Source organism: Pseudopipra pipra, chromosome 6 (assembly GCF_036250125.1).
Source record: "Pseudopipra pipra isolate bDixPip1 chromosome 6, bDixPip1.hap1, whole genome shotgun sequence".
Lineage (NCBI taxonomy): Eukaryota > Metazoa > Chordata > Aves > Passeriformes > Pipridae > Pseudopipra > Pseudopipra pipra.
This window is the reverse complement of record NC_087554.1, coordinates 15894381-15906952: the sequence shown is the minus strand read 5'-3', so window position 1 is coordinate 15906952 and position 12572 is coordinate 15894381. Positions and strand designations below refer to the sequence as shown.

The 12572-nt window shown below is 50.8% G+C and overlaps 2 protein-coding genes across 4 annotated transcripts in view; one reads left to right on the top strand and one right to left on the bottom strand.

Annotated features, from left to right (window-relative positions):
* Positions 1–12572, top strand: part of SLC22A18 (solute carrier family 22 member 18) — a 145945-nt gene that overhangs the window by 56593 nt on the left and 76780 nt on the right. For 2 of the 3 annotated variants that reach the window (XM_064657531.1, XM_064657529.1), the window contains 2 exons: positions 3540–3660; positions 8720–9009. In XM_064657531.1, the coding sequence (XP_064513601.1) occupies positions 3540–3660; positions 8720–8907 (309 nt within the window). In that variant the 3' untranslated portion in view covers positions 8908–9009. Of the gene's footprint in view, positions 1–3539; positions 3661–8719; positions 9010–12572 lie in introns of those variants that run through there. The other variant, XM_064657530.1, reaches the window with a different exon arrangement.
* Positions 10388–11906, bottom strand: PHLDA2 (pleckstrin homology like domain family A member 2). The gene is made up of 2 exons (XM_064657541.1): positions 11351–11906; positions 10388–10823 (listed from the first exon to the last, which is right to left on the bottom strand). The coding sequence occupies exon 1, from the start codon at positions 11781–11783 to the stop codon at positions 11385–11387; it is 399 nt and encodes a 132-aa protein (XP_064513611.1). The 5' UTR covers positions 11784–11906; the 3' UTR covers positions 10388–10823; positions 11351–11384.

Here is a 12572-nt window from a genome sequence, read left to right as displayed (position 1 = left end):
ATTAATCTCTCACAGAAACTCACTAAGTCCCTCCTGAGTCACCGGATTTTCACAGAAATCCTGCCCTGGTCTTGTCAGCAACTGCTTTTCCTGAACTACCCAGAAAGTAAATGAAGATTATGAGGGGGGAAAATAAATCACTGCAGTTGTACGCTGCTGTGAGACAGTGGAGGTTGTGCACTCTTCTTCTGGGCCTTTATTTTTACCTGATCTCCCAAGGTGAGATGATTTGGGGAAGGAGGTAGCAAGGCAATACTGTTGTTCCTCCATTTTGAGATAAGTGATATTACCTGTTGCTGGTTGTGTCTACTTGGGCGACGGTTGATGTCAATCTCAAAGGGTAATTGGAAAACTGATTTCATGTAGGCAGCTCTGCTGGCAGCTGTGTTTGCTCAGATAAGCCACATTCAGGGAACTGATAGCTCTGCCCAGGCCACAGGGATGGAGGAAGGGTGTGCACGGTCCCCTCTGTGTCCCATCCAAGGACAGTTGAGCTGCATCAGCCTTTCAAGATTCCCTGCAGGATTTGGCCTCAGGCCTTGCTGCTGGGGCGCTGAGGCTCCCACTGGTGCAGGTAGGATGAGTGCCATTCCCACAGCCATACCACAGCCACGAGGAGGTCAGGGCCAAGTCCTGGAGGGGATTGAGGTTTGTGGTTCCCAGCTACACAGACGAGATGAAGCACCTACACATCTTAGCTAATCTGAGGCTAAATCATGTGTCTAAGATGAGGCTGGAAAGGGAGTATGGATGCAGATGGAGGGTTGGCTCTGCAGATGGAGTGTGGTCCCCCTCTCTGGGATTTTGGGGCTCACGGAGATTCTGTTAGGTGTAGAATGCTTGGAAAGGGTCCCTTCTGATTGGTGTCATTCTGTTTTGGCTGGCATTGACGTGCCCCTTTAATATGGGACATCTGCACAGCGCTTGGTCCTCCTAAGCATGGCCTGGGAAGGACTTTGAAGGTCGTACTATTGTTTTTTTGGTGACAGCTGGGAGCAATTAGGTGGGACCAAGGTGGACCTGGCCCATTTGGAGATCTTAGCACACTCAGCCGGGTGCAGGGCAGAGTGCTGCTGAGATTGGATCCATGTGTTGAAACCCCTCCCATGGGACTGAGGCAGAGGAGCAATATGGAGTAAATGGCTTTTGTGCACTGAGGTCTCACTGACCTCCAGGGAAGGCCGGAGTCAGGTGGAGGTTGGAGAGAAAGCCTCAGTGGCAGTGGAGGGGCACACAGAGGGACATGGATGTCCCAGTGTGGGGAGGCTCACATTGGCTGCACAAGGAGGGGAACTGGGAGCCGGGAAGGGAAATCATCTTAGAGTTGGCAATTATGCCAAGCCCGGAGGGCTGTGGACATCCTGACAACACAGTCCTGGGGACAAGGGTCAGCAATGACTTCCCATGAGAACTATTCATAGGCAAATGCAGCTGTGATCCGCTTTGCCCAGGACGCCTTATTAAAAAGATCTCTGTCTGAGCGGCTGCCAAGAAAACATCCGTTTCTGGGGTGGCTTTCTGTCTGGGTGGGGATCAGTGCCGGCACAGCAGCAAGTACAAATGTGGAAGTTAATGGGTGAAGCTTTTAATCCTGCACAGCTGCTGGTGGAGGAGCATCCCACCTGCTGTGCCCTTGCTGCATGTGGCCTCCAAATGCAGCAGTTCCCCTCCCCAAAGGATGGAAGTGAGGAAAAAGACTAGCTGTTAATAAAAGATACTCCAGGACCCATCTTTATATCACTGGGAGGTGAGCTGAAGTGTTTTTGGAAGGCTAGCACAAGCAGCAGCAGACAGACAGCACTGCAGCTGGGAAGAGGCTGTAGGATGTTCCCAGCACTAGGCAGCTGGAAAAGGAAAAGGGTGGGCTGGGAGCTGGGCAATAACACCTGGAAAAGGAGAGGAGGGGAGAACTAGTGTCTGATCTGCAGATGCGAGCCAGGAGAGCGTGGGCAGGGGTGTAGGAGGGCTTGGCGGTTGCGACGGGGAAGTTTTTCTCTTTGTCTGAAGGCATGGCTGTGCCTCATCCTGCCTCGCTGCCTGCATTTCCCAGGCATTTGCTTTCTGAGTCTGTCTGCTGAAACTCCTGGTTCTGCCTCCCTCACCAGAAAAATGTCTTCATATCTGCTCAGGTAAAAAAATCTGCTACCTACCCAGCAGCTGAGGAGTAGCAAAGACAGGGCTCTGCCTGGATCAGTTCTTCCTGAGCCCCAGGGAAGTAAGGAGCCATTTCCCCTGGTTTTACAGGAGACACAGATGTGGCTCTGCTCTTTTCTGCACACTTACTCCAGCTCATGAGAAAATTTGTACAAAGCAGGAGGGATTAAAGCTGATTTTTCCTATGAGCTGCACAATGTTGTCCCGCAATGACACTTGCCCTAGCAAGGAATTACTCTCCTTCCTTCTATTTATGTACCAAATACTTGTTCCTCTGTCTTTGTTCTCTGGTTCCTTAATCAGAAGTGCCTAGATCTTAACCAAAATGTAGGCAAAAAGCTCCTTCAAGGAGAAAAACCTGGCTGTGTGTGACTGTAGAGAGGAACTAGGAATAAACCTCAACATTTCCAAGTCATTACTGAGCAGTGTCTCTGGGCTTCTCCATCTTCTGTAGCCAAAAGGCAAGAACAAGATCTTGGGGCAGAGAACTCCAGAGAACGAAACTTCTGGCTAGACTAGTGACAGAAATGTTTTCCAGCCACAATAACACACCTTGAGACATGAGTGAGGGTAGGAGACTTGCAATAAAGGGGGAATTTCCTTTCCATGCCCCAGAGAAATCCATTCATTTGACCAGCAGGGCATGTGAATGAGCCGAGAGCCGCTCTAGCCCCACGGCTTAGGGAGCCTCACCGCTTTTGTTTCAGTATTAAACAGCTGGAGGGATGTCTCCGCTAAGAATATGTGCAATAACAAAATCATTACTCTCCTTAATTATGCTCGCTAAGGTGCATTTATGGCCAGAAGACCTATTCCAGATTACTGAATTCGGTGAATTTATTAGCGAGGAGGCAGCAGAACAGGATTAGAAATCCCAAAGGTACGGTGTTATATAATGCACCGTGCTCATTTATTTTGACAAGCTCAGTTTAGTTTTAATTATTTATGATAATGAACCAAAAAGCCTTCTCTAGGCTGTTTTGTATAAGTAATGGAAGCTTCCTGAAGTACACCACATACATCTGCTGTTCAACATTTCCTCGGGAGTTGGACAGAAGACAGAAGACAGGGGGAAGGGTGCAGGGACGTCACTAATTCCCAGACGCTAAAAATACCCACAGCAGTGCCGGAGAAACGTGCTGCCAGATTGTAGGGTATCACTTGCTACTTGCTCCGCATGCTTGGAATAATTCACTGAATACAAATGGCAGGCTGTGAAAGACCTTGCAACAGCCAAAGCCGCACCATCCTGTATCATTTGTGGCTCCCACAGTTCACCTAAGTCATGGGTTTGACTCGTGATTTTTTTTTCTAGGTTGTTTGTTGCCACAGAGTCACCGTCTGTACTCTCTAATGATCGTGGTCTGTTCTGTTCTGTCCCTTAGGCCCTGATGAGGACTGTGTGGCACTACTGCATCATTGCAGTGCCACTGGTGTTTGCCTTCAGCATGCTGGCCACCATCACCGACAGCATCCTTACCAAGGCTGTCCCCTCCTCTGACACGGGTAAGACTCGTCAAAAAAGATCAGACTGGTATTTTGTCAGTTTTGAGTCCATCAGGTGCTTCCCAGCTCACACCACCGCTATCAAGCACTGCAGTACACTCATGGTGAATGCCCAATTCCCCAGCAGATCTCTGGGCAGTTGCATACAATGGGTGTCAGCAGAGCACATGAAAAGAGACTGGTTGGGCTATAGAGGATGAACCTGAACAACACCTGAACAACAATCCCATGATCCTGTGCTCCCGGTCCTGTGCCACCTGCTGACATCCACAGTGGTGGGTGCAGAAAGAGAAGGCTTTCCCAAACTTTCCTTTCCATGGAAGGCCAAGGTATGGTTAAAAACCAAAACCAAACCAAACCGAAAAAAAACAACAAAAGCTGCTCTTCCACTGTGACAGTGACCGAGAGGGCTGTTTGTTCACACCTTTTAACTGCTGAGCATCTCAGCAGGGTATTCTGGATCGCCCTTTGCAAACATGCTTTGCCTGATGCAGTAATTGCCACCTTTCTCTCTGTTTTGGCCTTGTTTCAGTCAAAGAGTTATTGTATTTCTCTGTGCAAGGCAGCTGAAATGCAGTGGTAGACACATAAGTCTTTATACCTGGGGTTTTATTTCTGTCGATGAAGGAAATATACCAACATTTTTTGTCATGGGAGCCTTGCTGGGTTTGTGCTGGGATGGAGCTGGCTTAACCTGGTTTGACACCTTTTGCTCAAGCTCTTCCAGGATTTGGTCCCAGAGCAGTTACTCAAGAGTCTCTTTGCTTTAGCTGAGCCTTCCTGGGCCAGTCTGCACCCTTCATCTTCCCTAGCAGCCATCTGAGCAGACACCTCTGCACAGAGCCTACTGAGAATGAGAGTTATAGTTTGCACAGCCCATTAGTGAAGTTTATAAAGCACTTTTGAGATGCTTCTGAATGAAGAGCTTTTCTGAAAACCACTTCAGTAGTTTATTTGTAGAGCTGACCCACCACATCTCCCACAAATGTTGGGAGCCTGTGATTTCCAAGTGTGATATTTCTACCCGGGAGGACCACTTATCCTCAGTCCTCACCTCTCTGGGAACTATCTCAGGCCCTCCACTCAGCCCAGAAGAAAATTTGCTGTTTCATAAGTTAGAGTAATGTTCATGCGAGGGAGAGCCGGGGGGAAGGGCACCAAGCAGCTTTGGGACATACAACCAAGCTGGAATTCATCCAGGCTCTTCTCAAAGGGGTTTTGTGAGGAAAACTGGAGCATTGCTTGGCTTTTAAAGCCCTGAGGCAAGCTTTGGTCAGAGAGGAAAATAGATTTAGCTGCCTCACCCCGCTCCCTGCTTGCGTATGTTTTTAGGCCAGCCTGTGCCTCAGTGGGATGGATGATCTCCATTTGGCAGGGCAGGATTGCAGGGCAGAATAAAGGCAGCCCGTGGAGCTGTGCACATGGTCAGGAGGGGGTTGCAGATCATCAGGGCAGCCATGAGCCATTGGGGGCTTTCTCCTGCCCATCCATCCTGGGCTGATGTCATGCCAAGTGCTACTAGAAACTGCAGAGTTACAGCTGGCTCAGAACTCGGCATGCCGAGGAGGGACATTCTGGCTCGGAGGATTGTGGTGCTGGGCCAAAACCTTATCTCTGACACTCCTCCCTCACCTTTCAAACCATGCTTTTTCCTTGCAACATTTCCAAAGGAAGAGGCATCTAATGGTTTTGTGCTTGTTTTGGATGTACCCATGCAGGGGCCGGGGCGAAGGCAGGAATGCCTGACGCAGCAGAGCCGGCAAGCTGCCTCTCCACAGCAGCTGCAGCAGTGACGGCGTGGGTGTCTCGCGGAGAAATGCGGCTGTTAAAATGCCTGCCATCCATCCCTGGCCGTGGGTGGCACTCCACAACTGCTGCTCCACCCATACAGCCTCCCAGAGGCTTCTCCTTCCTATGCCAGCCCCAGACCAGCTCTGCAAAGAGAGCTTTTTGGTGGTGCATTAGAAACCCTCACTGTGAGCATAGAAATCTGTTCTTATGAAAAGCTTTGCTGTTACTATGTCAAAAATCTGAGCACTAACTTGCAATGACTTTTAGTTAATGCAAGGAAATCACACACTGAGAATTTGCCGTTGAAAATATCGCTTTTGAACCTTGCTGCTGTCTTTTCCTGATGTTTTTGTTAGCTTTGGGCCTATAGAGCCCAAAGGGGGTTTTTCTTTGGGCCAGGAAAATGTTTTCTGAGGAGCTGGAATTTTGGCTGAGCTCAGGTGCCCATCTCAGCAAAGGGCTGGAATGGATGAGGCGTTGCAGGAGTGTAGCCTGTCTGCCCTTGTTAGACGCTGAGTCACCCATCCTTGCATTTTAAATACATGTCTTGGAAAGGGAACAGTGGGAGGTAGGATGGCACCATCCCTTGCACCCATCCTGCTTTCAGGACCGATCCAAGGTTGCTTCCTACCAAGACTGATGAGTTTGGCACTTGTTCTTTGCTTATGGCTGGGGCTTTGCACTGAAGCAAAGGTAGCAGAAATTATTTCATTAGTTTCCCTTTGATATTCTTTTTCCTTCTCTTCATCTTCAAAGGCAGGAAGAGAAAATTCAGCCACACATGCATGTGCTGTTCAGCTGAACGCGTGAGCTGGTGGGAGGGCAGCCCCGAGCCCAGGGGAACTTACATCTTCACACAAGCCCTCCTTGTCAACCATAGTCCTTTCCCAAGAATGAAGGTCTTGTTTCTGCACAGATCCCCCCCTACTCTTGGGGGAGGGAGGCAGGAAGCCCAGCAGAGCCTCCCTGGTTAACGGGCCACTGTATTGTGATTTTACTTGCACGTCACAACCTTAGGAGGAGAATTTGCAGCCAGGCAGGGCTTGGTGCACTAAACCCCCCAGCTTCGCTCTGGCTGTGCTGGTTCAAAGGCAGCTGCTGGCAATGATGATCTAATCATTAAATCAGGCCCAACCATCGCCCCATGGGCGTGTGGCTGATCTGGGCCAGCACCATCATCTGAGCGCGGCAACAGGATGTGAGCTGGAAAGGAGTCGCCCATCTTGGAGAGCCGCCAGCACCCAACCCTGAAACCTGTGGAGGAGGAGGGCCGGGGTGGGAGGGGAGGATGAGGGAGGGACAGGTCATGCCAGGTATAGGCAAAGGGGGAATAAAAGCTGGAGAGGGAGAAAAAAGGGCAAGGAAGGTGCAGAAAGTAGAATAGCCATGGTGAAGAAGGTGAGCACGTGTGTTGGCAGAGCTGTGCAAAGCAATGCAGGAATTTTTCTGCTGACATGGTGACTTGTCCCAGTTAAAGGTCTTGCCTTAAATGAGATCCATCACATGTGCAGCTTTGCAACAGAGCTAGGGACATGCTGCAGAACTGAGATTTACAATGTCCCAAAGCCTGAGGATGTCTGACACGAGGGATCTAATTTAAACCCATTAAAGAGAAATTATCTTTCTCAGCAACATGTTGGAGAAGTGCAGAGGGAGAGCCCAGCCTTTTAAGAGGATGGATTTTTTGCTCCAGAAAAAAAAAAAAAGGAAAGGGAAAAAAGTGCCTCCTCAATCATAAGAGCCAGTTTGGCAATTGTACTTAGTAATTAGTTTAATTCAAATACCTGGAGGGGAAAAAATAATTGCAAAACCTGCCCAGAGAGTTCAGTGGCTGTGGGATGGTTCCCATTGGCAAAGGGTCAAGGCAAGGTCCCACCCATCGCCTTTGTGTTCCCATGCGCGGGAGGAGCGCTCAGCAGCGCTTCCCGGGAGATTTCCCTCTCCACATGGCTACGCCCTCGGCTTGGGCTCACTGCACAAGTATTTTAAGCATGCTGATAAAAGCCCAGCAGTTGCTGGCCGGCATTACAAGAACACCTGGCTGCCTGTTCTCTCTGGGAGCCGGGGATCATTTCCCCGTGACTGCCACTGTTAAATATCACACTTGGCTCCACATCTTCTGGTATATGGGACAGCATCCTCCTCATCCTTCCCAGATGCTGATAGCCTGGTGTGGGGACAACACCTCAATGAATGTTAATGGAAAATTGATGCCAGCAGCCCAAATAGTCATACTGATAGTAAAAAAATCATTGCAAAAATCATTACAGAACTGGGCACAAATTTCTTATATATGCTGCCAGCTTGCCATCCCTCTTGGTGTTTGGGGCTAATGATTTTCTGGCTGGCCTTGTATTTTCTGCTCCCCTGAACATGACAACTGTTCCGCACAAAGACCACAGGACAAAAGAGCATACCGGCTGTGTTGGGGGCCAGCTTTGTGTTCTGGGTCATGTCCTGGCTGTTCGTCTGTACATGAAAAAAACCCCCTGCCTTTACCAAACTGGAGGTGCTTCCCCATCCTCTGGGTTCCTGTAAATGATGCAAATGTGAGGGCTGCTGGAGGGGGAACCGGCCCAGCCGGGAAAAGGGCTCACATACCCATCCAAATGGAAATATCTGTTCTTTTTGCAAAGGGAGGTGGGGGAGTATCTCAAGGGTGTTCAGTCTTTATCTGTGGTTTTATTTATTTATTCTTAAAGACCTAGTTAGGCCTAACCCTCTCGCTCCTGCGAAGCCCTCAAGAGCTGTTTCTCTGTTCCACACTAGAGAATAAATGGCAGTAGTAGCTTGAGTGGAACAAGGCCCACTCAGGTACTTATGAGATTGGAAGAATCTGTGTGATTTGCTTGGAAGTCTCAAACACGACCCTAGAAACTACCTGTCCATCCCTAATCCCATGCAGTAGCTACCAGCTCTGCCGGGTGTGATGTTTAGCAGCATCTTCTGAGGCCAAAGGCATCCTTGGACCCTGGTGATGGCAGTGGTGAGCACCCACTTGCCTTTTGGGCAGTGCTACGATCACACAGACCGCCCAGTAAAGAGCTGAGCTGGCTCGTGGTGGAAACTAGTCCCCATGCCTCCAGGAGTCCTTAACATTAGCAAACCCTAATTGGACCGCTATAAATTAATGCAAGAAATTATTTGAAGTGATTTGCCAGTACTGCAGGGGAAAACCATTAGGGATGCAGGGGATCCCGCATGCTCCACTCTGCTATTCCATCCCAAGACTTGCTCTCACCCTGTGTGTCTCTGCCATCTCTCCTAGGTGCCATGCTCGGGATTTGTGCCTCAGTGCATCCTTTGACACGGACGGTGGGCCCAACCATTGGTGGAGTTTTATATAAACAGTTTGGAGTCTCCTCCTTCGGCTATTTACAGCTAGTGGTCAATATAGGTTTGTTTGTTTACCTCTTAAAGAGTAAAATCTCACTGAGAGAGACGAAAAGCCAATAACTCGTGCAAGAAAGTAACTGCCTTACTTTTCCATAGAAATAAAGATGGTTTTGAGTTTTATTTTTGATTCTGTAAACCTAGAATAAAGCAATTTGAACAATCCTTGTATTTTGTCAACATTTGCATCTAGAGTAAGGAGCAGATCAGTTTGCAAAGGCATTGGAATCGTGCTGGAGCAACTGAGGCCCATGGGACCCCAGGAGCTATCAGGTTCCCCCCAGCCCCCTGCAGTGGTGGCTGTCATTGTAGGCAATATCCCCAGATCCTCACCTGTTGTCAGGCAGCATTCCTGCTTGAATTCACTGAAACTGAGGGGATTAGGAGCCAGTGCTGGCCTTTTATTTCACCCTCGCAAAATAGTACCAAGGAAAATGGTGGGGAGTAAAATTCGGGTATTATTTTGCTGCATTAAATGTACCTCCCAGCATTCTCGTGCTAGAGGGGAACAAGGCCAAAGGTTTACTACATTCACAGCTCAGTCATCTGCAACCCTGACTCTGCATGAGCCTGGCGGGTGGTAGCAGAGCCAGCAAGGAGGATGAAAAGCCCCTAAGTACCACACTGCAGTGCCAGAGCCTCCCAGAAACTGGGCCAACCCTCCTTCCAGGTTTTTTTCCCCCATACTGAGTCTCTCTTGCTCTTACTATGCGCCTGTGTAATTACATATTTTGCAACTTCCTCTAGTACAAAGTCTCCTGCAAGGATTGCACTGATATTGGCAAGGGGAAAATACCTGCTTGAAATTACCAAATTTGGAGCAAGTGCTTTGCCTGCTAAGCTCACAGTCCTGACTGCCAGAGTTGAATCGTGTGCTGCACGAGGAAGCTCACGTTAGTGAGTGACAATTGAGCCCCACAAAAAAAAACTTCAGTACTTTTATCCAAAAAAATACCTTCTTTTTTCTCCATGCTTCTTGGTGCGGGTGCTATAGGAAAAGAGCCTGCCTCCATTCTTCAGAGTTCTCCTGGAGACATTTAAGTTTATCTAGAAACTGCAGAGGTGAGGAGAGGTGAGCAAGTTCAGCTTGCTTTGCTGCAAAGCTGAGGAATTCCACAGAGCGCTGACGGTGTTGTTCCGAAATCAAGAATCCCATTTCCTGCCTTAGCACAGCACTAAGCTACGAGGGCTGGGGGAAGGACACAGGGTGTTTGCAAAGAGCAGCGCTTTACTGTTGCAGGGAGCTCTTGCACCTTCTGTAATCTCCATTACTTGATTGTATGGGAAAGTGCTTCAAAAGGAGCACTTATCCAAGCTGTGGTAGGCTTTTCTACCTCCACCACTGACCAGAACTGAACCTCAACACCCTCTCCCTCACTGGTCAGGAGACGAGGTCAAACACGAACAGCTTATCTGGGCTTCCTCCACCTCCCACTGCCCAGTCTAGGGCACCAAAAAGCTGAGCTTTACCCACTCTTTTTAAGCCAGTTCACCACTGCCGTATCCACAAACATGCCTCAACAAAAGTTACTGCAGCCCAGAGTACAGTAATAAAAAGTGAACATTTCAAGTAATTTATTTGGAATGGACACATTAATGCAAAAGCAATATTAAGACCAGTAACTGCTGAAAGACATTCAACAAAATAAATACAAATATAGATACTACAAATAATTTAAACTGTGTTTAACACCACCAGTCAGTGTGGAATCTTCCTTGCGCCTCATAAATAGGAGATAATAGTTCACAAAGCTGTGCCACTCAAAACACGTGGACGCTTTGCTAGAAGTCCTGTAACGAAAGTCTTTGGTTTTTCTTTAATGCATCTCAGGCAAAGCTCAGGGCTCTTTGCTCAGCAGCTGCAACGGGCTTGGAGAAAACCAAGCTGATTCCAGCTCTCTTCTTTGCTTTCCTTCATTGGTACCCTGTCCCATTTCAGTCCAAGACACTCGATCTGGTTTATCATTCAGTGGTATGCTCTAAAGGCAACAAGAGAAAGTGGGTTAGTTAAATGAACGGGGCAGCACGGCACAGGAAAAAATGAGGGGCTTTCAAGGGAGACTAAGCACTGAGCATTTATTTTCATAGATATCATATTTTTAGCAAGTTCTGTGAGGAAAGCACTGCCAAGGGCCATTTCTTATTCCCCTCCACCACCTCCAAGCCGTACCCTCAATAAGTCCAGCTCCCACCAGAAATTCTCAGCGGGTGCATCGGAAAAGCGGAACCCCCCCCGCTGCGATGCACCGGGAAGGGGGGAGCGCGGCCCCAAAGCGCTACGCTGCCGCGGCCGGGCAGCACGGCCGGTTTCGGGGTGCGGCCGGGCACCCCCGCGGGCCGGCGGCGGTCCCTTCGGCCAAAAAGGGATCGAGCGGTGCGTGGGGAGTCGCACGCCCGTCCGATCTCCCGAAGCAGGCGCGTGGGAATAAAATAAATTAAAAAAAAAAAAATAAACTAAAACCCCATGAACCGCGGGAGGAGCGCGGAGGGGGCCGGGCGGGCTCACCTGGGGCCGGGCCGGCCGGGCGGGCGGTGGCAGCTCAGGGCGCCCGGGCCAGCCGCCGCTCCTGGGTGCCCGCCGCCTGCTCCATCTCCTGGCGGCTCTTGAAGTCCTGGATGGCCCGCTTGTTCTGGAAGTCGATGAGGGCCATGGTGATGGAGGCATTCCAGCAGCTCTGGTCCGGGCACCGAAAGTCAATCTCCTTGCGGTCCTTGGTGACGATGGTGAAGTAGATGTACTTGCCCGTGCGCTCCACGCAGTCCACCTTGAGGATGGAGCCGAAGCCCAGCTCCTTGCCCTTGGCCCGTTTGTGCCCGTCGGGGAAGAGACTGAGGCTGTCCTTGGTCAGCACCACCAGCTTCTTTTTCCACAGCTGGAAAAGGCTGTCGCTTCGCTTCTCCAGCTCGCCCTCGCGGATCACCTCGGCTTGCATCTTCATCCTCGTTCCCCGGCGGTGGCTCCGCTGCGGCTGCGGCTGCGGCTCCGGCTCCAGTTGTTACCCCGACTCCTGCTCGGGCGATGATGACCGAGCCTCGCCGCGATGGGAACAATTTATTGCAATGAATCAGCGCCGGGCGCCTTCCGGTGCCTCCCCCGGGGAGCCCGGCCCGCCGCCCCCTCGCCGCCCCGCCTCCCGCCCGCCCCCCCAGGCCGCGCTCCCCGCCCGTCGGAACGGGGCTGCGGGGAGCGGGGGGCAGCGGGAAGCAAAGGGAGGGTACTGGTGGCTGCCCCGGGTGGGCTGGGTGTGGGGAGGGGGTTGCCTCCCCGAGGGGCCCCATCTCTGCTGCTGCTGTGGGCGGGGCGGAGCGGACCCCAATTCTACCTGCCGCGCCCCCTTGCCCCCCGTTTCTTCTGCCCAGCAGGGGTACCCCCCCCGCTGAGGATGAGCCACTGTGACCTGAGGCCCCCCCATCTTGCCCCTCTAAGCGCTCCCTGCTGCTTCTCAGATCCACACTTGGGTACATGATGCTCCCAAAACTGTGCTCCTGTGGTCCTTGAGTTGGACAACTTCACCACATTGGGTCTGCCCTGGCACGATCTCCACTTGGGGCACAGGGGTCCAAGCAGGGCCTGTGATGGGCCGCTGCCATCTCCCATGGATATCTGGTTTGAGTCCAGCCCTGGTCACCCCAAGATGTTCAGCCAGGACTGGGCCAAGCCCACTGGCTTTATTTGAGGCCCCACATCCAGCCAGCTCTGCGCCATCACCATCAGCCCTTCCTTCATC

What these genes read in the sequence shown, in the direction of transcription:
- PHLDA2 (XM_064657541.1), bottom strand. Translation starts at nt 11,783, where the DNA reads ATGAAGATGCAAGCCGAGGTGATCCGCGAGGGCGAGCTGGAGAAGCGA.